The sequence below is a fragment of the Elephas maximus genome, chromosome 2 (assembly GCF_024166365.1).
Source record: "Elephas maximus indicus isolate mEleMax1 chromosome 2, mEleMax1 primary haplotype, whole genome shotgun sequence".
In the NCBI taxonomy this organism is placed as follows: Eukaryota; Metazoa; Chordata; class Mammalia; order Proboscidea; family Elephantidae; genus Elephas; species Elephas maximus.
Window position 1 is genome coordinate 117,482,819 of NC_064820.1, and position 27,513 is coordinate 117,510,331.

Here is a 27,513-nt window from a genome sequence, read left to right on the forward strand (position 1 = left end):
GCAAAAAAAAAAAAAGACAAAAACAGAAGAGACTTTCAGAGAACAATTAAAGAAATGGCAAACTTTAATAATATAAATAATTACATTAAATGTAAATGATCTAACATACCAATTAGAAGACAGATTGCCAAACAGATTTGAAAAAATAAAACCCACCTATACAGTATCTAGAAATCCTGGTGGTCTAGGGGTTAAAGAGCTACGGCTGCTAGCCAAAAGGTCGGCAATTCGAATTCACCAGGCGCCCCCTAGAAATACTATGGGCAGTTCTACTCTGTCCAGTGGGGTTGCTATGAGTCAGAATCGACTTGTTGGCAATGGATTTTTTTTTTTTTCATTTTATATGGCATCTGCAAAAAATCCAATTTAAACATAAGGACGTAGGTTAAAAGGAAATTTTATATATCATACAAATAATAAAAGAAATCTGAAGAAGCTATACTAATAGCAGACAAAGTCGACTTCAGAACAAGGACGATTACCAGGGATAAATCTGGAAAATTCAAAACATGTAAAAATTACATAACACAAGCATAAATGACCAATGGTTGTCTTAAAGAAGAAATCACAATGGAGATTAAAAAATACTCTGAGATGAATGAACATAAAAACAAAACATACTAAAATTTATGCCATATAAATGTAAACAACTACACTAAATAAAAAAGATCTCAAATAAATAACCTAACCTTTCACTTTAAGGAGGAAAAAAAAACGAGCAAACTAAACACAAAGCAAGCATAAAGAGGGAAATAATAAAGATCAGAGCATATATAGTCGCCAGGGCTCCGTGGCACAAAGACTTAAGAGCTCCACTGCTAACCACAACGTCGGCAGTTCCATCCCACTAGCCACTCCTTGGAAACCCAACAGGGCAGCTCTACTCTGTCCAGTAGGGTCACTATGAGTTGTAATCAACTTGACGACAATGGGTTGTTGTTTGTAGAGCATATATAAAGAAAATAGTGAATGTAAAAACCAATACAGATAATCAACAAAATCAAAAGTTTAGTCTTTGAAAGATCACCAAAATTGACTAAACTTTCAGTTAGACTGAACCAGAAAAAGGGAGAAGACTCAAATTACTAAAATCAAGATTGAAAATAAGAATATTACTACTGACCTTGCAGCAATGAAAGGATTTGTAATACCATTAGATAATGTAGAATAAAAAAAAAAAAAAAAAATTTTTTTTTTTTTTTTTGAATGGAGTGGATAAATCCCTAGAAACACAAAAACTTACTCAAGAAGACATGGAATATCTGAATAAACTTGTAACAAGAGAGTAAATCGGTAATAACAAAAATTTCTAACAAAATAAAGCCAAGGACCAGATGGCTTCACCAGCAAATTCTATCAAATATTTAAAGAAGAATTAACATCAATCCTTACCAAATTATTTCTAAAATTAACGGAGAAGGGAATATTTTCTAGCTTATTCTGTGAAGCCAGCATTACTCTGCTACCAAAGTCAAACACAAACATTACAAGAAAACTACAGACCAATATGTCTTATAAATATATACAAAAAAATCCTCAACAAAATACTAATGTATTTTGTGCTGAATTCAGCAGCACATTAAAGGGATTACACAGCTGACAAAGTGAGAGTTACCGCAGGAACTCAAGGGTTGTTCCACATACAAAAAAACAATCAGTGTAATACACCACATTACCAGAATCAAGGAAAAAGCAAATCATCTCAGTAGAAGCATGTTATGGATTGAATTATAGTCCCCCAAGATCTGAAAACATGGTTTTCTTTGTTATCTTAATGGGGCCATAGCAGTTTAAGGTGTGTTCTAAACCTAATCACTTCCTGTTTATGAAAAGAGCACACTGGACATAGAAGTAAGCCCAAACAGGGTGGAAAAGAGAAGCCAACTGAAGATTGACAAGGAACCAAGGAATGCCAGGCTACAGAAGCTGACACAAGGATCTTCCTCCAGAGCTAACATAGAGCTGTCTCCTAGAGCCAGTGCCCTGAATTTAAACTTCTAGCCTAGTGAACTATGAGAAAATAAATTTCTGTTCCTTACAGTCATCCACTTACAGTATCCCTGTTACAGCAGCATTTGACAAAATATAACACCCTTTCACGATAAAAACACGCAAGAAACTAGGAATAGAAGGGAATTTCTTCAACCTGATAAAGACCATCTATGAAAAGCCCACAGCTAACATCATACTTCATGTGGAAAGATTGAAAGCTTTCCTCCCTAAGATCAGGAAGAGGACAAAGAACTCTGCTCTTGCACTTCTATGCAACATTGTGCTGGAGGTATTAACTAGTGCAAAAAAAAGAAATAAAAGGCATCCAAATTGGAAAAGAAGTAAAGCTATTTCTATTCACAGGTTGCATGATCTTACACACAGAAATCCTGAAGAATATACACAAAAAACTACTAGATCTATTTAAAAAATTCAACAAAGTTCCAGGATACAAGATCAACACATTAAAAAATCAGTTGTATTTCTACACACTAGAAATAAAAATCCAAAAAATGAAATTAAGAAAACAATTCATCTCAGTAGCATCAAAAAGAATAAAATATTTAGGAATAAATCTTTTAAGAAGGTGCAAGACTTGTACACTGAAAACTACAAAACACTGTCGAAATAAATTTAAAAAGACCTAAATAAGGGAAAGACATCATGTTCACAAATTGGAAGACTTACTACTGTTAAAATGTCAATATTTCCCAAATTAATTTACGAATTCACTGCAATCCCTATCAAAATTCCAACTGCCTTTTTTTGCAGAAATATACAAGCTGAACTAAATCATAAAGAATTTAAAGGGACCTGGAATATCACCAAAACAATCTTGAAAAAGAACAACGAAGTTGGAGGATTTACATTCGCCAATGTCCAAACTTACTACAAATCTACAGTAATCAAAACAAAGTGACATTTGCATAAAGACAGGAATAAAATTGAGAGTCCAGAAATAAACCTAAACAAATGACAGTCAACAAGACCATCCACAACTGAGAAAGAATAGTCTTTTCAACAAATAGTGCTGGGACATGTGGATATGCACATGCAAAAGAATGAAGTTGCACCACTCCCTCACACCACACACAAAATTTAAATCAAAATAGATCAAAGACTTCAATGTAAGAGTTAAACTATAAAACTCTTAGAAGAAAAAAACAAACCCGTTGCCATCAGTTTGGTTCCAACTCATAGCGACCCTACAGGACAGGGCAGAACTGTCCTATAGGGTCTCAATGGCTATAATTTTTATACAAGCAACTGTCCCATCTTTCTCCGAGGGAATAGCTGGTGGATTCAAACCTCCAAACTTTCCGTTAGTAGCCAAGTGCTTAAATACTGCACCACCAGGGTTCCTCTCTTAGAAGAAAACACAGGAGACAGGAGTACACAGAAGTAAATCTTTGAAGCTGTGGATATGGCAAGGGGTTCTTAGAGACGACACAAAAAGCACAAGCAACAAAAAAGTAGAGAAGGTGGGGCCAAGATGGCGAAATAGACAGACCCTTCCAGCAAGCCGTCTTACAACAAAGACCCGGAAAAAACAAATGAAACGAGTATGTTTATGACAAGCTAGGAGCCCTGAGCATCAAAGGCAAGCTTAGAAAACGAAGAGCAGCAGGGGGAGGAAGAGATAGTTCAGAAGCGGAGAGGAGTTACCGGACCTGAATCATGGGGAGCTCACAGGCACCATTCCCGGGAGCGAAAGCAGCGGAATGGTACTAGCGTTTGGCCACAACTTCCTCAGGGAGTACCAGCCAGCCACACAGCCTACTCACACCTCTGGAACCAGAGAAGAACGGCACTCTTGGCAAAAGCTAAGTACTTGCGTATATTTTACCACGTCCCCCCCGCCCCAGCTGGCTTCAGTCGTTGATTTCCCTGGGCCTGACATAGGCCCTATTGAGCACCTAGAGCCATCCTCCTGGCCTTGGAGAAGGAATAAATTTGCAACTGGGGGAAAAGATAATTTGCTAGCTCCACTAACCAGGGGAGCTCAAGACAAACGCGGTTCCTGTCCAGGCATAGACGCTTCATGGATTTTGAGTACCTTTCCCCTCTGCATGGACCTGTGTGAGCCTATGTCAGGAAAACAGGCCCTTGTTGGCAGACTCTAACCATTTCAGCTGAGCAGCTGAGAGGTGGGTGTTTGATGTTTGACATTGCTTTGCCTATTAAACAGGGTCCTCACCTACCCACATCAGGGACCTAAGGACTGGAGGCTCCACTCAGGTCACCCAGTCACCCATGACAGGGATCCAAGGATAACTGGTACCTCCCAGTCCTTACTACCAAAAACACTGGGTGCCCATGGTCTGTCTGCAGAACCCACCAGCCTGTACGCTTTAGGGAACAGGGACACACTTTCCTCAGAGACACATGGGGGACGATTCTCAGCCCCCTGCCTTGTTCAGAGTGTGATCCCCTGCTGCAACCAGATATCAGTACCTATACCAATTGTCCCTGCCCCTCTAAGACTGTAGGACAGAGCCTGTACCACACACCTGATGATCACCTACCTGGACACCTGAGCCAAATTCAGACAAGACAAGTGAATGGACTCCTAGAATGATACACCTGATAACAGCTCTAGCCATCTGAAGACAGGACGTCAGAGCTCCAAAGGTGAAAATAATCAAGCTAGCTCACTCAAGCAACCCACTTGGGCATATGAGAACAAAGCAAAGCAAGAAGTTACAACGCAGTAAGCAAACATAAACTAATACGATAACTTATAGAAGGCTCGGAGACAACAGTCAATATCAAGTCACATAAAGAAACAGACCATGATCGCCTCAACAAGCTCTCAAAACAAAGAATCCAGGGATCTTCTAGATAAGAGTGCTTTCCTAGAATTACCAGTCACAGAATATAAAAGATTAATATACAGAACCCTTCAAGACATCAGGAAGGAATGAGGCAATACGCAGAACAAGCCAAGGAACACACAGAAAAAGTAACTGAAGAAATTAAAAAGATTATTCAGGAACATAATGAAAAATTTAATAAGCTGGAAAAATCCACAGACAGCAATCAGAAATTCAGGAGGTTAACAATAAAATTACAGAACTAGACGACTCAGTAGAAAGTAAGAGAAGCAGAACTGAGCAAGTGGAAGGCAGAATTTCTGAACTCGAAGATAAATCACTTGGCTCTAATATATTTGAAGAAATATCAGATAAAAGAATTTTTAAAAATGAAGAAACCTTAGGACTCATGTGGGATTCTATCAACAGTAATAACCTACGAGTGACTGGAGTACCCAAACAGGGAGGGATAACAGAAAATACAGAGAGAATTGTTAAAGATTTGCTGACAGAAAACTTCCCTGATACCATGAAAGATGAGAAGGTATCTATCCGAGATGCTCATCAAACTCCACGAAAGGTAGATTTTAAAAGAAACTCACCAAGACATATCATAATCAAACTTGCCAAAACCAAAGATAAAAAGAATTTTAAGAGCAGTGAGGGATAAATGAAAAGTCACCTACAAAGGAGAGTCAATAAGAATAAGCTCGGACTACTCAGCAGAAACCATGCAAGCAAGGAGGCAATGGGATGACTTACATAAAAAATTGAAGGAAAAAAATTGCCAGCCAAGAATCTTATATCCAGCAAAACTATCTCTCAAATATGAAGGTGAAATTAGGACATTTCCAGATAAACAGAAGTTTAGGGAATTCATAAAAACCAATCCAAAACTACAAGAAATACTAAAGGGAGTTCTTTGGTTAGAAAATCAAAAGAAAAAAGTAGATAGAATGGACTTCATCAAAATTAAATGAAAACACCTCTTCTCATTCACTAGGATGGATTTTTTTTTTTTAATTTTTAATGGAAAATAAAAGTGTTGATGAGGATGTGGAGAAACTGGAACCCTTATACATTGCTTAATGGAGATGTGGAAACCCTGGTGGTGTAGTGGTTAAGTGCTACAGCTGCTAACCAAAAGGTCAGCAGTTCAAATCCACCAGGTACTCCTCGGAAACTCTAAGGGGCTGCTCTACTCTGACCACTATGAGTCGGAATCGACTGAATGACAATGGGTTTGGTTTTTTTTTAATGGGAATGCAAAATGGTGTAGCTGTTGTGGAAAAGCTTGGTGGCTCCTCAAAAAGATAAAGATAGAATTACCATATGATTCATCAATTCTGCTTCTAGGTATATACACAAAAGAACTGAAAACAGGTATTCAAACAAAAATTTGTACATGAATGTTCACAGTACCATAATCCATAAAAGCAAAATGTAGAAACAACCTCTTCAAGTTGTCATTCCCAGCATAGTAGACTATACGATTGCCCAATTCAAAATGGCCAATAACAGTCCATTTCAGTTCACTAATGCCTAGAATATCGATGTTTATGTGTTCCATTTCATTTTTGACGATTTCTAATTTTCCTAGATTCATACTTCGTACATTCCAGGTTCCGATTATTAACAGATGTTTGCGCAGCTGTTTCTTCTCATTTTGAGTCGTGTCACATCAGCAAATGAAGGTCCCGAAAGTTTTACTCCATCCACATCACTAAGGTCGACTCTACTTTGAAGAGGCACCTCTTCCCCAGTCATCTTTTCAGTGCCTTCCAACCTGAGGGGCTCATCTTTCAGCACTGTATCAGACAATGTTCCGCTGCTATTCATAAGGTTTTCACTGGCTAATACTTTTCAGAAGCAGACTGCCGGGTCCTACTTCCTAGTCTGTCTTAGTCTGGAAGCTCAGCTGAAATCTGTCCTCCATGGGTGACCCTGCTGGTATCTCAATATTGGTGGCGCAGCTTCCAGCATCACAGCAACACACAAGACCCCGCAGTACGACAAACTGACAGACACATGTTTTATCAACGATGCAAAGGCATTTGACTGTGTGGATCATAGCAAATTATGGATAACATTGCAAAGAATGGGAATTCCAGAACACTTAATTGTGCTCACGAGGAAACTTTACATAGATCAAGAGGCAGTTGTTCGGACAGAACAGGGGGATACTGATTGGTTTAAAGTCAGGAAAGGTACGCATCAGGGTTGTATTCTTTACCATACCTATTCAATCTGTGTGCTGAGCAAATAATCCGAGAAGCTGGACTATATGAAGAAGAACTGGGCATCAGGATTGGAGGAAGACTCATTAACAACCTGTGTTATGCAGATGACACAACCTTGCTTGCTGAAAGTGAAGAAGACCTGAAGCACTTACTTATGAAGATCAATGACCACAGCCTTCAGTATGGATTACACCTCAACATAAAGAAAACAAAAATCCTCACAACTGGACCAATAAGCAACATCGTGATAAATGGAGAAAAGATTGAAGTTGTCAAGGATTTCATATTACTTGGATCTGCCATGAACAGCCATGGAAGCAGCAGTCAAGAAATCAAAAGACGCATTGCACTGAGTAAATCTGCTGCAAAGGACCTCTTTGAAGTGTTGAAGAGCAAAGATGTCACCCTGAAGACTAAGGTGCGCCTGACCCAAGCCATGATATTTTCAATCGCATCGCATGCATGTGAAAGGTGGACAATTAACAAGGAAGACTGAAGAAGAATTGATGCCTTTGAATTGTGGTGTTGGCGAAGAACATTGAATATACCATGGACTGCCAGAAGAACGAATAAATCTATCTTGGATGAAGTACAACCAGAATGATCCTTAGAAGCAAGGATGGCGAGACTGCGTCTTGCATACTTTGGACGTGTTGCCAGGAGGGATCACTCTCTGGAGCCATCATGCTTGGCAGAGTACAGGATCAGCGGAAAAGAGGGAGACCCTCAACGAGGTGGACTGACACAGTGGCTGCAACGATGGGCTCAAGCTTAACAACTGTAAGGATGGCGTAGAACAGGGCAGTGTTTCGTTCTGTTGTGCACAGGGTTGCTATGAGTCGGAGCCAACTCAACGGCACCTAACAACAACAGAAACAACCTAAACGTCAATCGCCAGATGAATGGAAGAACAAAATGTGGTATATACAAACGATGGAATATTATCGAGCAATAAAAAAAGGAATGAAGTACTTATGACACATGCTATAACAAGGATGAACCTTGGAAACATGCTGAAAGAAGGCAAACAAAAAAAGCCACAAACTGCATGATTCCATTTATATGAAATGCCCAGAATAGGCAAACCTATGGAGACAGAAGGTGAATTAGGGGCTGCGGGGGAGGAGAATGGGGAGTCACTGCTTAATGAGAATGGGATTTCTTTTGAGGGTAATGAAAATTCTCTGGAACTAGATATTGCAAATGGTTGTACCAAAAAACCAAACCTACTGCCATTGAGTCAATTCTGACTCACAGCAACCTGACATGACAGAGCAGAACTGCCCCCACAGGGTTTCTAATGGTGTAATCTTTACGGAGGCAGACTGGCACATCTTTTTCACCCGGAGCACCTGATGGGCTCGAACTAACAACATTCCAGTTATTGGCCTACTGCTTAACCACTGAACTATCATGGCTCCTCGATGGAGGTACAGCATTGTTAAAATACTAAATGTCCCTGAATTGTACAGTTTAAAATGACTAAGATTGTGAATTTTAGGTTACATCAATTTTACCTCAATTTAAAAATCAAATAAATGGTTTGATTTCCAAGATATTTGGCAATTTCCCAATTTTTTTTTCTACTGTTGCTGTTTTTTGTTAGGTGCCAGTGTCAGTTCTGACTCAAAGCGACCCTGCTGTACAATAGAACACTATCCAGTCCTGTGCCACCCTCACAATCATTGCTATGTTTGAGCCCACTGTTGCAGCCAACTGGTCAATCCATCTCACTGAAGGTTGTCCTCTTACTCGATGACCTTACCAAGCATGATATCCTTCTTTAGGAACTGTCCCTCCTGATAATATGTCCGAAGTACATGAGATGAAGTCTTTCCATGCTCGCTTTAAAGGAGCACTGGCTATTCTTCCAAGACAGACTTGTTTGATCTTCTGGCAGTCCGTGGTATATTCAATATTCTTCACCAACACCACAATTTCAAAGGCATCAATTCTTCTTTGATATTCCTTACTCATCATCCAGTTTTCGCATGCATTTAGGGTGACTGAAAATACCACAGTCGGGTGCTCATCTTTGTTTTTCAACACTTTAAAGAGATCTTTTGTAGCAGATATGCCCAATGCGAAAAAAAAAAAAAAACATTTCTGGACTGCTGCTTCCATGGGCATTGATTGCAGATAGAAGTAAGATTAAATCCTTGACAACTTCCAATCTTTTCTCCATTTATCATAATGTTGTTTAATCTTCCAGTTGTGTGGATTTTAGTTTTCTTTATGTTAAGATGTAATCCATACTGAACACTGTAGTCTGTTAAATATATATATATATATATTCCTGATACATTGTCTTGTCATTATGAAATGTCTTCTTTGTCACCAATCTTAAATTTTATCTTTTAGTAACACACCCAGTCCAGCTCTCTCATAGTTAGTACTTGTGCGGTACATATATTTTTCTGATTGCTTTCAAACTATCTGTGTCCTTAACGTAAAGCATGTCTCTGGTAAACAGCATATAGTCTTGTTTTGTTAATCCAGTCTCATAATCTCTGCACTCTGACTGGAATGTTTAGTCTATTAACAATGTAATTACTGATATGGTGAGATTTATAGCTGCCATTTTGTTATTTATTTTTCTACATTTCATATTTAAAATTTTTGTTTACCCATTCACTGTATGTTGTTATGTTGTTACATTATGCTATGCAATCTTATGTTTTTGATGTATCATTTTAATGCCTCACTTTATTTTTTACGGTTTTTTTTCTATTATTTTCTAAATAGTTTTTTCAGGCATTAGAATAAATACATCTTTAGTGTATCATAATCTAACAATGACTTAAATCTAGTAAAATATAAAAAGTTTGTTATGTGATGGCTCCATTTTCTTACTTCCTTTGTGTGATTATTTTCATATATATTATATCCACGTATGTAATAAACCCAACAACAGTTTATAAGTATTTATTTAAACAATCTTGTCTTTAAAAGAAATTAAGATAATAGAAACATTATGCCGTGTATGTAGGTATACGTATGTATATGTGTGTGTGCAAATGTATGTGTGTGCATGTGCATGTATATATATACAAACATGGGCACACACAGACATATACACTCACATTTACCGTTTCATGTATTCTTAATCCTTCTATGAATTTCAGTTACTATCTGTTGTCATTACTTTAAGCCTAAAGGACTTCCTTTCCTACCGTATTTGTACACAAATAACACGCACCTTCTACATTTCTTTACCAAATGCGCACTCCCCCCACAAGGTATTTTCATAAGCATGCTATTGTTGTTTAAAAAAAAAAAATAGCATAGAGCGCTTATAAAAATACCTTGCAGGGAGAAGGTGTGGCTGGCAAACAAACGCAGAAGAGACTCATGTTATTTGTGTAAAAATATGGTACACCTTGTAGGGAAGGTTTGCTAGCAACAAATTCTCAGTTTTTGTTTATACGGGAATGTATTGAATTGCCTTCATTTTTATAAGGCAGTTTTACGAAATAAGGAATTTTTGGTTGAAAGCCCCCCGACTTCTCCCACAAATATAAGTACGCCATGCTACTGCTTTTTGGTTTCCACAGTATCTGATGAGAGGTCAATTGTTAACCATTCTGCTGTTCCTCTGTTTGGTAGACAGATTTCTAAGATTATCCCAGAACCAACACCCCCTAGTGTTACTCCCACAGTTGTGTTATATTACATTACAAACGAGATTTGTAGATGTAATTGAGGTTACTAATTGGTTGATGTTAAGAAAGGATGATTCTCCAGACAGGCCTAACCTAAACACATGAGGCTTTAAAATCAGTTTTCTCCAGGTGATGGCAAAAGAGTTCAGAGATGTTGAAAGCACGAAAGGAATTCAATGTGCCACTGCTGGCTTGACACTGGAAGGGGCCACACGGAAAGAGTCCACACTCCTGACAGTGACCTCTAGGAGTAGAGACCAACCCTTGACCAATAGCCAGCAAGAAAACGGGCACTCGGATTTCTATAATAAGGAACTGAATTCAGCGAACAAGAATAATCTTGGAAGTAGATTTTCCCCCCAGAGCCTCCAGATAAAAACAATCCAGCCGACATCTTGATTTCAGCCTTGTGATAACCTGAGCAGAAAACCCTGCCATGTGTGCCAGATTTCTAACCTATCGAACTATAAGCTAGTACATGCATGTTGTTTTAAGCCACCAATTTTGTGGTGATCTGTTATACAGCAATAGAAAACTAACACACTCTGTACATGATAAATTATTCTTCTCTTGCTGCTTTTAAGATTTTTCTTTATTCTTGGCTTCTTGCAGTTTGAGAATAACATGTATAGCTTGGTTCTCATTCTCTTTATCCTACGTGGGGTTCACTGAGCTTCTTATATCTATAGATTAATGATTTTTATCAAATTTGAGACATTTTTGGCCTTTATAACATCATTTTTTTTTTCTGCCACTTTCTATCTTCTCCTTCTGGGACTCCCATTACATGGATGTTGGTACACTTGATGTTTTCCCACATCTTTGAAGCCCTGTTTTTTTTTTTTAAAGAAGCCCTGTTCATTTTTATTCAAACTTTCCTCTCTCTCTCTCTTTCTGTTTTCGTTGGATAAATGTTATCAATCAATACTCTAGTGCACGGATTTTTTCTTCTGCCATCTCATATCTGCCATTGAGAACATTTGTCTTAGGCTAGGTTCTCTAGAGAAGCAAAACCAGTAAAGTGTATAAATATATATAAAAAGAAATTTATATCAAGGAAATGGCTCACAGAGTTGTAGAGACTGGAATGTCCCAAGTCTGTAGGTCAGACTGGAGGCATCTCCTGATTCATGTAGCTGCAGGGGCTGGCAAATCCAAGATTGGCATGTCAGAGAGCAGAGCTGTTGCTCACAGCCTGTGAAGATCAACAAATCCCAAGTTCGGAAGGCAAGACCACAGGTAAGCTGCTAGCTCAAGTCCCAAGAAACAGAGGTCAGAACAGGAGCCAGCTGCGGTATCCAGAGTGAGCAAAGCCCACGAGCCTTGTCAGAATGTCTACTTATATTTGATGCAGACCACACACTCAAAAAAACTCCCTTTCAACTGACTGGCTACTCACAGCAGATCTCATCACAGGGGTGATCACATTACACCAACTATCAACATGAACATGATCACAACATCATAGACCACCAAACCACTGAAAATTATGTCCCAGCCAAGTTGACACACAATCTTAACCGTCACAACATTTATTGAATTTTCTGATTATTTTACTTTTTTTCTCTATTGGGTTCTTTTTTATAGTTTCCATGTCTCTATTGAGATTCCCATTTTGTGTGTCAACATCATCACAATACCGTTTAATTCTCTGAACACAGCCTGCTAAGTCTAGTATCTGGGACCACTCAAAAATCAGTTTCTATTAACTGTTTTTCCTCTCAGTATGGATCACATTTCCCTGTTTCCTTACATGTCCTATAATTTTTTTGTTAAACACTGGACATTTTAGATAGTATGCTACAGCAACTCTGGAACTTGATTTTTTTGGTAAGGTTTTTTAGTTTTTGTTTTTTTTTTTACTTGCCTGGTCTTAAACTGTGGAATCTGCTCTCTCAAGTTTTAATTCTTACATTTTTTTAGTTTGGCTTCCCCAAGAGATCATCCTGTGTCTATATAACTTAGTTTTGAGCTACTTATTTGTGCAAAGTCTATGCTCAAGCACCTCAAGCCTGGTCTTTGATCTGTATGTGGACTGGGAAAAGCATATTCAAAGCTCGGCCAATTCTCAAGTCTGCTTTAGCGTTTGCTTTTGCTAGACTCTTTGGCTTCCCCTGAAAATGCATGTAGTTTCACAATAAGCAAGGGATGTGTGGACAGCTTATCCCTTTGTGTTTCCCTTTTTTCTCAAGTCTCTGTAACACTGCTCATCCCAACTGAAGCCACAACCTCACACTAGCAAGTATCTGGGTTTTTCCCTATTTGTTTCCTGTCACATTCACTACTTTTAGCTAACAAATCCACAGTTCTTACCCCCTGCCCCCCAATGAGTCTGCCTCTCTGGAAGCAAAGCTGGTGGTTTTCCAAACTATAGTTCTAGATGAAAGCGGTGAATGAAGGGAAGAGGGAATCTGAGGTGCAGCAGCAGCCCCATGAAACAAGGCTACAGACTATTACATGAAGCTCTAGCATTTCTCTAATAATAAATGCTTCTGAATTTATAGCCTACCTTTGGCAAATTTCCAGAGCCAAAATAGTTCTAGGCAATTTCGATCAGTTTTTGTGTGTATGTATGTATATGTGTATATGTGTGTGTGTATAATTTTTTTTTTTTTTTTGGTGGAGAGGATTCACCAAACTCTTCATGCCATCATAGCTAGAAGTCTCTCTTCTGTGGATATTTTTACACTCATTAACCCCATTTTATAGATAAGAAAATAAAGACTCAGGAAGACTACCCACTCAGTGTCATCAATCATTTATTTAAGGTTAAAGAACTATGCGGTCTGAAAGGGCTAATTTTTTATGTGGGAAATGGTCACTGGAGCCAATCAGTATCTTGTTCAAAATATGGTTGACTTTGGATAGTACCTTCTTTGAACTTTTTTTTTTTTTAAAGTGAGATCATTGTTATAACCCTTATATCACTGACTAAATTCCAGTGGACCTAGATTAGTCTTGTTCATTCAACTAAAAAAAGACAACTTAATGACTGGATAAAGGGAAGATAAAACTGGCATCAGCAAACATGAGTAAAATTAAAAAGGCATACTACCAAGTTGAAATATCAATGCATATTTAATAAAAAAAAAAAAATTTTTTTTTTTTTTTTTTTAGATCTTTGCAAATGTAATAGGCAGCCTATACAATGGTCTCCAATGATCCTTGTCTCCTGGTGTTCAGGACTTGTGTAATCACCTCCAGAGTACGGGCTGGGTTTACTGACTCGTTTCTAATGAACAGAATATGGCAGAAGTGATGGGATGTCACTTCAAATTAGGTTTAAAAAAAAAAAAAAAAACTGCGGTTTCCATTTTGGGATTGTTGTCTTAGATTTCATGCTCTGAGGAGAGCAACCTACTATGTTGTAAGTACCCTGTGGAGAAACCCACATGGCAAGGAACTTAAATCCCTGGCCAATAGTCAATGAGTAGCTGAAACATGCCCAAAACCACACCAGTATGTCTGGATGGGAATTCTCCAGCCCCAGACAAGTAGCTCCAGTCAACGCCTTGACTGCAGCCTCACAAGAAACCTTGGGTCACACCCAGATTCCTAACTCACAGAAACTGTGAAATACATGTTTGTGGTTTTAAGTTAAGTGTTGGCACAATTTGTTAGGCAGCAAAAGACAACTAACACATGTTTAAATATTCCTGCTTTTCTTTCTGTTATTAAAATGTTGTCTCTGCCCATACTCTAATTCCTGAGAAAACAACTACCATCACCACCCCCGAACTATCTTCTTAATTTCATTTAACAAATATTTGTGCATGCATACCTAGGTTTCTGAGGGAGACACAGGGGCAGATTATCCAATAAGCAAGGTAAGCATTGTGCTTACCTAGCCTACCAGATGATCTGTAGTGAAACTGTTCACTACAGATTAGTAAGCAGGCACAAGTAAACCCGTGCTTATCTTGCTTACTGGGTTATCCACCCATCAGGGGTTGTAACGTGAAAAGAGGCTTTGATTCTGTAGGGAAGGTGCTGTGGGGTTGGGAGAGAGACAGATGCCAGCCAGACCTAGAAGCAAAGTCTTTGATGTGGTGAAAAATATGTGAAACTGTTCACTACAGACGATCTGGTAAGTAAAGTAAGCACTATGCTTACCTTGCCTATTAGACAATTCGCCCCTGGGGAGACACTAAGAGGCATGAGATTTGGTCAATGGCTTTAAGGATTATATAGTCAAGGGAATTTCTGAGTTATCTCTACATAGTTTGAGATTCAAGAGAAAGAGCATTTCACAGATTCCTTTGAAAAAAGGGAACATAAGACTGTAAATAACTGACCAGTAACATTCTGTAAAATAAAGAAAATTATGAAGAGAAAAATTACACTGAAAAAAACCGGCATGGCACCTGTATCAAGCTAGGAAATTGCTTACTTTAACACAGGTTAATTAGCAATGGCTTAAACACGACCAGAGTCCAGGCTGGTACACGACCAGAGTCCAGGCTGGTAGGTACTCTAGGGATTTTTGAAATTCAGGGATCTGTCATCTTCTATGTTGTTGCTCTTTCATCGATGCCCTTATTATAAAGTTTAAGATGGCTTACCCCTATAACCTAGGTGGTCTAGCCCTTGAAAGGAGGAAGAGGAAGTAAAGGACAAGTAGCTGCTTTTTATGGATATGACCTGGAAGTTGTATACACTGACTTCACTCACATCCTCCTGCTTCATATTTAGCCATATAGCCCTATCTCTGTACAAGGAAGACCAAGAAATACAATCTCTAATTAGGTGGCCACGTGCCTAGCTAGAATTTGGGGCACTCTTCTACTAAAAGAATATGAGGAGAATGAATATCAGTAAACAGCAGTGAATTCTAGTCAGGACATAGGTTGAAAACAAACTTGATTATTTTTTATTGTTAGTGGCAAATCTGGATAACATAAGCTATTAATTATCAGAAAATTTAGAAGTCATTTTGCTGATATAACCTAATCACTACCAATCTGAAATCGAAATATTTCTAAACCTTGAAAAATTCCATTTTTGAACAGAGCACTGGCATAAAATATCAGAAGGTAGTTTAGAGTGAAGAAACTTCCAGAAAGAGCATTGTTGTTTGACACTTGGTCACACCTGCCCACAGAACCTTACAGCACTTTTTAAAAACAACAAAATCAACACCTACATCTGGTCATTTCATTTCTTGATGAAGAGATCTTACTTGCTACCAGATAACACTACAAAAAGGAGTTAAGGGTTAGGAACAGGCAGGCAGACTGCTGACAAGCTACAGAAATAATGTTAGAAAAGACAACAACCTGTGTGTATCAGAAAATATGCTAGGTGCCATGGAAGATAAAGAGATGTTAAAGACGCAACACAAGACTTCACATTACCTATTGTATGATACTATTTATAAGAAATTTCCAGAAAAAGATAAACTATAGAGACAGAAAGCAGATCAGTGGTTGCCTGGGGCTGGGGGTGGGAGCAGAAATTGACTGCAAAAAGACACAGGGAACTATTTGAGGTCATGAAGTTGTCCTAAAACTGGATTGTAGTGATGGTTGCACAACTACACACATTTACTAAAAATTATCAAATGTACACTTACAATGGGTAAATTAGACATCAATAAAAAGCTGTTAAAAAAAAGCTCACAAGCTTTATACTTCTATGATTCTATCATCTTTCTTCCTAGAACCTTTGAATTCCTGTTTGAGAAAACACACACACAATTTTAATGAGGTACCAAGCAGATAATATCCTAGAGATTCATAGAGGTTCCCCTCCAAAATCCTCTCAGATTTATCTGTTTCAACTTAGTTCAACTTTTCTAAACCTACTGGTCTTTTCAACTTTTTTTTCCATCTACATCACATCTTGTGTCTTTATTAAACATTCTACTTATATTGCCTGCCAAAAGCTTAAAAGTAAAATTTACCATGTAGCCTGTGGAATAAAGTACCATTCAGATAAAAAGAAGATTAATTAAATTTCTAGTACTTTTTTAACAATACAGTCACACAGCAGTTACAGACTCTGAACCTATTTCTTCATCTATACTTTAAGATAGTATCTCACAATTTAACTGAAATTTAAAACAGAAAACTAATAAATCCCAACTGTTACTACATATAGTGCTACTCTATAGTAAAGTCAGATAGGAAACTTACCCAAGAATAAGTTTTATTCTAAAGCCAGTCATGTTGTTGTTAGGTGCCATCAAGTCAGTTCCAACTCATAGTGACCTTACGTACAACAGAACGAAACATTGCCTGGTCCTGAGCCATCCTCACAATCATTGTCACATTTGGGCTCACTGTTGTAGCCACTGTGTCTATACATCTCCTTGAGGGTCTTCCTCTTCCTCTTTTTCACAGAGCCTCTACTTTACCAAACATGATGTCTTTCTCCAGGGACTGGTCACAAAATCCAATAAAAAGCAAATATTCTGATAAGCATAAACAGGATATTTAGTCAAAATTAAACTAGTTTTTTAGAAACTACTGTGCTAATATAAAAAATGCTTCCATATTTATCTTCATTTATCTTCCCTCACATTTCCTATTATTTATGCAACCTGGTAGCCCAAGAGGAGCCCTGGTACTACATTGGGGCAGTTCTACTCGATCCAATAGGGTCACTATGAGTGGGAATCAATCTGACAGCAATGGGTTGGTTTGTTTGTTTTCTGGTAGCCCAAATTGGCAAGAGAAACGAAGGTCACCCCCTTAAGAGTTACTCTGTACAAGGCACAAAAATTTATAGACTTAAATGACAAGAAAACATCTCACTTTTGTGACTAGATTTAGTTAATCAGAACTTCTAGCCATCCTTCAGCAAAGAAAATCTTACACCTGACTTCCTCAAAACCAAAACCTGTTGCCACTGAGTCAATTCCGACTCATAGCAACCCTGTAAGACAGAACAGAACTGCCCCATGGGGTTTTCAAGGAGTGGTTGGTGGATTCAAATTGATGACCTTTTGGTTAGCAGCCAATCTCTTATTAAACACTGCGCCATCAGGGCTCCTGACTTCCTAAGGAACTATTTCAAATCCCCAGAACTCCAGAGACATACCTTCTAAAGGTTATCTGATAACTGGAGCCTTAAATAAAGCATTCATGAAATGCTAGATTTAACTTAATTCTTCCTACTCATGGTAATCTACATTTAAAGTTTTAGAAAGAGGTACTACTTTTCTTCTTTGACTCTTATTTCCATGTGCCCTTTCATCCCTTTTTTAATATCTTTAAAAAAAAAAAATTACATCTGGTACATAGGCTTTCCTCAGAGCACATTTCTCTTATACAATTCCTCCCTGACCACTCAAGCAACCTGTTGGTACTAAAGCTGTAAAAATAAAGATTTAATATCAACTGGCACATTATCAGTGGTGCATGCCTTGTGAGGTGTTTTACTAATAATGGTGATTTTCGATCTATCACATTCTTTCAACTGGTTTCCTGTTCAAAGAAATACAATCATTGATCTGCTGACAGACAGCAAGATAGCTAAATATATTGCCACACAGTCTCTAAAAGCTAAATATAGATTTCAAGATACTCAATTACTCAAATAGTAACTGATATAATTTGGTAAGACTGTTGCAAAGTCATTCTACCAGATAAAAATCTAGTTGTGATATCAGTAGGCACTTTAAAATTATAAAGGCAACAGGTAACAAAGGCTGAAGCTAGCATATTCGATCCAAAACAATCCTTTAGCCAATCAAAGATCAAGTGCAACAGGCTTAAGTACTTAAGAAAATGCTATTCCCAAAGTTGACCTTTGAAAAGCCATTCCCCACCTCTCAATTTTCTGGTATTTAAAGACCATACTACAGACTCAATTATGGATAAAATCAGCCTGATTCATGTGGTTTAAGTTATCTGGTGTAAGCCCCCCACCTAATTCAGGAATCCCTTCCATAACATCCCCGAGAGGAGATCATTCAGAGCCTCAGGAACAGCGATATGCTGAAAAGGTCTCTATACCTGGAAACACTGAGCTGGGTTCCAGCCCAGGGTCTGCCATTCGCTATCTAAAATTTCTTTGGGTAAACCATTTCAATTCTCCAGGCCTTTGTATTTGCATGCATAAGTAAGGGAGAGCTGACTAGTTGGCCTCAAACGTATCTTCCTGTTCTGAAGTTTTCCAGAGAGGTTCACTATTTCAAGAAAACACTAATTCCATTTTTAGATAGCTCTGATTGTTAGAAAGAGCCCTGGTGGAGAGGCGGTTAAGCGCTGAGCTGCTAACCAAAAGGCTGGCAGCTCGAATCCACCAACCGCTACTTGGAAACCCTATAGGGTACTTCTACTCTATCCTATAGGGTCCCTATAAGTGGGAACTGACTCGACAGCAACAGATTTGGTTTTGGTGTTTTTTGGAATTGTTGGAAAGGACTTTCTAAAATCCAAACATATACACCCTTAAAGCCTGAAATTCAATTTCTTGATATCTAAGAAAAACGTGACATATCCATAGGAAACATCCATAAGCATTGTTTGTAGTAGCAAAAAACCGAAAACATCCATTAACAGAGAAATAAATATGATACAGTATAATACTGTAGGATACTATGCAGCAGTTTAAAAGAATAAAGGAAGCCATATACTCCCTAACAAGACCTCCAAGACATATTAAAGTTTAAAAAAAAAAAACTGCAGAACATGTACATTTTGATGCCATTTATAAAAAAGCTGTGTCCAACAGAACTCTCAGTGTCAAAAACATTTTAGATCTGCATACTCCAGTACAGTAGCCACTAGTTACATGATTGTTATTTCCAAAATGTGGCTATTGTGATTGAGACACGAAATTTTAAATTTCATTTAATTTCAATTACTTCAAATTTAAAAAGCCACATGTGGCTAGTGGTTACTGTACTGAACAGTACAAGTTTAGAAGAAAACCTAAGCTACTTACAGGGATTATTCCTGGAGAGGAAACTGCAATGGGAGGGCAGAGGTGAGCCAAGACACTTTACCTGCATTATTTGCTATGTTTTAAAGCAAGAAAGTGCTTATTATTTATATAAAAATAAAATTAAATGAAGAAAGGCCTTGCTGATACTGGAAGTTCTATGCATGACACGTTGTTGTTGTTGTTAGCTGCCAGTGAGTTACCTCAGGCTCATAGCTACCCCATTCACAACAGGATCAGATCATTGTGATACACAGAGTTTTCACTGGCTGATTTTTGGAAGTAGATCACCAGGCCTTTTTTTTTTTGCTTTAGCTGAAAGTTTACAGAGCAAACTAGCTTCTCATTCAATAATTTATACACAAATTCTTTTGTGACACTGGTTGTAATCCCCATGAAGGGTCAACATTCTCCCCTTCTCCACTCAGCTTCCCTGTTTCCATTTGTCCCATTTTCCTGTCCCTTTCTGCCATCTGGTCTTTGCTTTTGGGCAGGTGTTGCCCATTTGGTCTCATTCACATGATAGATGTAAAAAGCACATTCCTCACTTGTGTTACTGTTTGTTTTATAGACTTGTGTAATGTTTTGCTGAAGAGTGAACTTCGGGAGTTACTTCAGTTTTGCATGACAAAGATGTCCAGGGGCCATGGTCTCGAGGTTCCTCCAGTCTCTGTCAGATTAGTAAGTCTGGTCTTTTTGTGTGTGTACGTGAATTTTGTTCTACATTTTTCTCCTGTTCTATCCGGGACCCTCTTCTGTCATCCCTGTCAGAGCAGTCGGTGGTGGTAGCTGGGCACCACCTAGTTGTTCTGGGCTCAGACTCGTGGAGGCTGTGGTACTTGTGGTTTGTTAGTGCTTTGGACTAACATTTCCCGTTCGTATTTGGTGTTTTTTCATTCTCTTTTGCTCCGAACAGGATAGGACCAGTAGATGTGTCTTAGGTGACCTCTCGCAAGCTTTTAAGACCCCAGAAGCTACTCCCCAAAGTCTGATGTAGAACATTTTCCTTATGAACTATGTTACGCCAATTGACCAAGATGTTCCCCAAAACTACGGTCCCCAGGCCCCAGCTACTCAGTCCCTCAAAAATGTTTGCATGTGTCTATGAAACTTCTATTATCTTGCCTTGGTCACCTTGTGCTGACTTTCTGTATAATGTGTACTGTCTTTCCCTTCACCAAAGTTACCACTTACCTACTATCTAGTTGGTGATTTCCTCTCCCCATCCCTCCTCACCCCTCCCTCTTAACCATCAAAGGTTGTTTCTTTCTGTGGGTAAGCCTTTTCTTGAGTTTCTGTAATCGTGGTCTCATACAGTCTTTGCCCGTTTGTGATTGACTTATTTCACTCAGCATGTCCTCCAGATTCATCCATGTTGCAAGATACTTCATGGATTCACCACTGTTCTTCTTCATTGCATAGTATTCCACTGTGTATATATACCCTAATTTGTTTATCCATCCGTCTGTTGATGGGCACTTGTTGTTTCCATTTTTTTGCTATTGTGAATAATGCTGCAATAAACATAGGTGTGCGTATGTCCATTCATGTCACAGCTCTTATTTTCCTACGCTATATTCCTAGGAGGAGGACTGCTGGATCATATGACATTTCTATTTCTAGCTTTTTAAGGAGGCACTGTATCGTTTTCCATAATGGTTGTACCATTTCACATTTCCACCAGCAGTGCATAAGAGTTTCAATCTCCCTGCAACCTCTCCAATGGTTGTTATTTTCTGTTTTTATTATTACTATTATTAGTTTTGACTTGCATTCTCTAATGGCTAACGGTCATGAGCATTTCCTCATGTCTGTCTTTAATGAAGTGTCTGGCCACATCCTTTGCCCCTTTTTCAATTGGATCATTTGTATTTTTATTGTTGCATTGTATATTATAGATTTCAGAGATTAGACCCTTGGAGGATATGTTGTAGCCAAAAATTTTCTCCTCGTCTGTAGGTTCTCTTTTTACTCTTTTGGTGAAGTCTTTTGATGACCTTAAGTGTTTAGTTTTTAGGAACTTGTTATCTGGTTTCTCTTCTGGCGTTTGTGCATCGTTAGTTATGGTTTGTATACTATTTATGGCACATATCAGGGCCCCTCACATTGTTCCTATTTTTCTTCAATGATCTTTACAGTTTTAGGTTTTATACTTAGGTTTACTTGGCGTTAGTTTTTGTGTATGGTATGAGGTACGGGTCCTGTTTCATTTTTTTTACAGATGGACATCCAGTTTCGCCAGCATCATTTGTTGAAAAGACAGTCTTTTCCCCATTGCATGGATTTTGGGCCTTTGTCAAAAATCAGCGGACCATAGGTGGATGGATTTACCTCTGGGTTCTCAATTCTGTTCCACTGGTCTCTGTGTCTGCCATTGTACCAGTACCAGGCTGTTCTGACTACCAGGGTTGTACAGTAGGTTCTGGGATTAGGTAGTGTGAGGCCTCCTACTTTGTTCTTCTTTACTTGTCCATTGTCTCTTTCCTTTCCATATAAAATTAAGGCACCAGGCCTTTCTTCCTAGTCTGTCTTAGTCTGGAAGCTCCACTGAAAACTATTCAGCATCGTAGTAACATGCAAGCCTCTACTGACAGATGGGTTATGGCTGCGTTTGAGGTGCAAAGGCAGGCAAGTGAACTCAGGTATCTCACATGGAGGGCAAGAATTCTACCAGCAATCGAATCACTACTGTTCCCACGAAAAACATAAAAAATGTTTAGCTTTACTCTTTTGCTTTTATCATACATGGAAAAAGTCAGGCAAATATGGTAACTTTCTTCCAAGATGTACTTTAAATCACATCATCTCATATTTCTCTCCCAAACTACCACAGCCCCACCGGAGCTTTTTTTTTTTTCCACAACTATAGTAAGTTGGTACAAAAGATGCAGCAATACAATTGTAAAGGCTACTGGCCCATCATCAGGGCATACCTTCTAAGGTTCACAACTGGGGTTCAATAGATTTGTGCCTCTCTATGCAACAATCTCTCCAACTGTCATAGCTCTGGGTTCTCTTTTCCGAGCCAAACACCTTCAGTTCTTACCAGAACTACAGCCAGAACTCTTTCACCATCACAAGGCTCTACTGTGGCTCAAAAACAAGAATAACTGAAGTCAGGATATGAACATTTTTTAGAGAATTTCCTTAGTGCCATGGCATATCCCCTCATACTCTCAGCCGAAACTTCCTCAACACTTGGTCATTCATTCATTCATAAACATTTATTGAGTGCTACTTTATGCCAGACAGTGCACCTGGGGGAGGAGATATAACAGTGAACAAGATACACTGGCACAGCCTCTACCCTCAAAAGCCTTATCCTCAAAAGTTCTACTTGGATTAGAAGACACTAAAAAAAAATCTCAATTTCAATCTATCCGACGCAGTCCCACTCTTTTTACTCTGAATACCACTAGGACCATAAAGCTAGATACAGGATCCTTATTCAAGTTTCTAATACAAGGAATGGAAATCTACATGATTTACTTTAACACAACAAAGGATGTCCAATGGGTAATTTCCCTAGATGAAGTTTTCAGCAGTCCACAGCAAAAACGTGAAAAACAACAATGTAATGAACAAAATTAATTTATTATATAAGGATTTTCTTTATTATAAGTCACGTTCTTCCTCTTCTTTGTGGGGGGGGGAGAGATGACATAATTAAAATGTTATATACCTTATTATTTAATGACTTAAATATAAAGTACCTGGTTTTTTGGAGCCATGGTAGCGAAGTGGATAAGAGCTTGACTGCTAACCAAAAGGTTGGCAGTTCGAATCCACCAGCCACTCCTTGGAAACCCTATGGGGCAGTTCTACCCTGTCCTAAAGAGTTGCTGTCAGACTGTTTGTTCTTAGTTTTCTTAGCCAAAAAAAAAAAAAACAGCAATAGAACATCTGTGTCAATTACCTGTTGACATTTGTTCATATTATCCATTGATTTAATGAACTAAAGAAAGTGCCCTATACCCTAAAATCCACCTCCTGAGAATTTAAAATTCTGTTCCTCATTCCCCCTTTGATCAGGATTCTTCTATAGAATCCTTGATTTAAATGTTCAGTAATGATAGCTGGGCACCATTCAGCTCTTCCGGTCTCGCGGCTAAGGAGGCAGTTGTTCATGGAAGAGACTTGACACGTATGCCATTTCCTCCACCGATTCTTGACCCTCCTTCTTCCTCCAGAGATCCCAGCAAATAGACACCAACTGTTGCACCCTGGATGCTCATTTGCAAGCTTTTAAGACCCCAGGCACTAGACAACAAACTAGGAGGTAGGATAAAAGCACCAAAATCAATACTAGGCCAAATGACTGTGATATCCCATGAAACCATGATCCTAAGCCTCTGAATCAAGAAAATAAATCCCATGAGGTCCTAGGGTGTACACAGGCAGTATCAGCAACTGCTTTTTTTTTTTTTTTTTGAATACAAAAAGCACATCTTTTGCCAGCTCAACCTTTTTCAGGTATACAGCTTAGTAGTATCAATTACCTTAATCAGTTTGTGCAAATATCACCTCCAATCAATGTCAGGTTTCCCTTCACCATAAACAGTGATTTACTATTTCTAAACGATGGCTACCCCTTTCTCTCTTCCTCTTACCCCTGATAACTAATAGACATTTGCTTACTTTTGTGATTTCATGTAAGTGAGAGCATACAAAATTGGACCTTTTGTGATTGATTCATGTCAATTTTATGACTGATTCATGGAAAATCCATGGAATTCAGCCATTGAGGCCAAATGACCCCCTGAAACGATTATCCTGAGGAAATCTTTAAACCTTTAACCAATCTATTCCCTGAAGTCATCTTTGAACCAAATATCAGGTTTAGCCTAATTAGAAAAAAATATCTACATTAAGCATTATACTCTTTTTAAAGAATTATCTATATGTCATCAAATGGACAACAGCAACTCGAAAGGACAGATGAGAAGCTTTGGAGGCAGTTTTTGTTAACGACAGTGAAAGAGTTCGGAAAAGGCTGTTGACAAAAGTGGCACAACTTGAAGAATGTAACCAATGTCACTGACTTGTGCCTGCAGAAATTGTTGAAGTGGTGTAGGTTTTGCTGTTTTTTTTATTTTCACCAAAAGTAAAAAAAAAGCAGAAAAAGACGGCAAAACAGCAAGACAGAAGACCATAGGGTAATGTACCAACCACAGATTTACCTATTTCTGGACTTCTTTTACATGTGAGAGAAATAAACTTCCCTATAATTAAAAAAAAATCCACCCCCTGCACAAACACAACAGGCACTCGCTCCTCCAACAACCAGAGCTCCATAAGAGTTAAGTCGTAACATTTTGACAGAAGGAAAAGTTAAGCTTTCCCCCGCTTTAGCTGTATTATTCACAAGAACATTAATATCACAATAAAACAGATCTGAACACAAAGACTAATTTAAAAAAGTATATTTGTGACCTTCAGTAAGAAGAAAAGTAATCCAATACTTATCAAGGTTATTTATGGCTAATCAAACTGAAAAAAACATAATTTATATTTATTAAGTCCCAAGAAAGGAGAAGGGGAGAGAAAAGAGAAAATAAGAACAACAAAGAAATTAGTAACTTAATACAAACTTGATCACATAAATCAAAGTTTGTCACTAGCATTGCCAATTGACAAAATTGCAAAGTTCACTTAGTATTTGAAAGTGACATAAAGCTTACACAAAACACACACCTGCTTCACCCACCTCCCCACCCCCAACAAAATACATACCTGTTCTTACCTTCTGATCATTTCTATGCTTTTGTTTACGGGTTAAAAAGTAGGAAAGGAACATAATATAACAAAAAGAACAAGAACTTTTTTCCTAAGACAGGCAGGCCTAAATTCCCTATTTGAAGACCTAAATCTACCCCTTTGTGTGTAACCTCGGACAAGTCATTCAATGGCTTCAAGCCCCACTAGACTATAACCTCCATAGGAGAAAGAACCACTTCTGCCTGACTCACTACTGTAAGCCCAGGTCTACAGCACTCAAATATCAGTTTCTTTTTATATAAAATAAGGATGTTAACAGTATTTATCTCACAGAGTTATGTGGAGAATTAAATGTGATATTATGTATACAAATCTCTGGCACAGTGCCTGATCATAGTGAATGCTCAATAAAAATTAACCGTTAATAACATCAGCTAAGAAACCTGAAAGTATCGTTTGAAAGTTTTCAAATACTAACAAAGTTTTTACGCAATAACTATAAATTGTTCAGTTAATAAAATATTTCATAGAAACCTACAAATAGTTGCTAAACCACTGGGCTGGGAATCTAATGAGTGAACCCTGAATTATGAGTAACAGATCAGAGATATTAAAAGACGTTCAGCAGATTCCAACTTTGCCTACTTAAAAAAAAGCATAAGCATCCTCCCCATTGGCTTCCCAACCTCTGGTTCGGACGTCCCCAGCAATCAGTGAAGCCCCCTCCCCGCGCTGAGGAGGAGGAGAGAGGAAAACTCGCAGACTAGGGCCGGAGTTGGGGGAAAGCGAACATCCCTGCGCCTCTAGCACAGACCCACCTTGAGCAGGATGGACGGCGGCAGCTGATTGATGTCTGGGGTTTCCGGGGGTGGCTCCTTGTAACAGTCGCAGGGGACTTCGCGGGGCTCCTGACAGTCCGCGTCGCCACATTCGTGCTGCTTCTGGGCTGGCAAGGGAGCGCCGCCTCCCGCTCGGACAGCGCCCCCGACCGCCTCTGTAGTGACACCTTCAGAAGTGGGGGAGGAGGGCCCAGGACAGAGCGTCTGTGGGGGCTGCTCCGGGCCCTGGCAGCAGCCGGCGTCTGGGGGCCTCGGCGGCGAGGCACCTCCCCCCGCAGGCCCTCCCCCGCCGCCGCCGCCGCAGCCCCCGCCGCCGCAGCGGGGCTGCTTGCAGGGGGTGCAGGCGGGCACCCCGGCCCCCTTCCGCTTGCACACCATCTCGGGGGGCGTGGGGGCCTCGGCCGGCGGTGGCGGTGGCGGCGGCGACGGCGACGGCCCCCGGAAGAGTTGCACGGCGACGGGCGGCCCCAGGAAGCGCACGGGCCCCACGCTGGCCAGGAAGAGGCTCCGGCCCTGCTGCTCCCAGGCGGCGGCCGCGGCCAGCCCCAGCTCTTTGCAGCAGGAGGCGGGCGACGAGGCCGAAGCAGCGGCAGCGGCGGCGGCGGCGGCCGAGGACAGTAGGAAGTGGCGGGCGGCAGCGGCGCAATCCTCGGCGGCCAGGGCCGCGTAGCGCTGCGCCAGGTGCTGCGAGGAGGCGGTGGCGGCGTAGGCCCCGTCCCGCGGCGGCGGCGAAAGCGACGGCTCCTCCTCTGGGCCGGCGGGGGCGGGCGCGCCGGGGCTGTGCACGATGAAGCAGAGCATGCAGGGCCCGCGGAAGAAGCAGTCCCGGCTCCGGGGCGCCGCCGCCTGAGGGGGCGCCTTGGCCGGGGGCCGGCGGGGCAGTCTGAGGAGAGGGCGGCGGCGGCGGCACCAGCTGCAACAGCGAGGCCTCTTCTGGCTCGGGCGGTTACGCGGTTCTTTCGAGAGAAGGTGGCCCATATAGAAGGCCCCGAGGACGGGGACGGGGACGGGGCAAGAGGGAGGCCCGAAGAGGCGGGCTCCCGGCAGCGGGGCAGGCCGCTCGCTGGCTCGGCCTCGGGCCCGCGGTGGGGTCGCCTGCCCTGCACGCACGCACGGACACACACGCGACGGTGGGGGGTGGGCGTCAGCTGGGGGCCGCCCCGGCGCCCGACGGGGGCTACATGCTTTGCCCAGGGAAGCCGGGAGAACGATGGGAGCGAGCTTAGGGGACGCGAGGGAGCGAGAGAGCCTGCCGGCTAGGCTACCAGTCCTGGCTCGGCCCGGTGGCTCAGTCAGTCACCGCGGCAGCCGGGGAAGCGCCGGGTCGGGTTCAGACCATTTTAACTGCGGCTCCGCTGGC

The 27,513-nt window shown here is 40.2% G+C and overlaps 1 protein-coding gene across 2 annotated transcripts in view; it reads right to left on the reverse strand.

Moving 5' to 3' along the window:
- Positions 1-27,225, reverse strand: part of FBXL17 (F-box and leucine rich repeat protein 17) — a 595,501-nt gene extending 568,276 nt beyond the window's left edge. For both annotated transcript variants that reach the window (XM_049857839.1, XM_049857830.1), the window contains exon 1: positions 26,133-27,225. In XM_049857839.1, coding sequence (XP_049713796.1) covers positions 26,133-27,131 — 999 coding nt within the window. In that variant the 5' untranslated portion in view covers positions 27,132-27,225. The remainder of the gene's footprint in view (positions 1-26,132) is intronic.
- Positions 27,226-27,513: the final 288 nt, after the last annotated feature.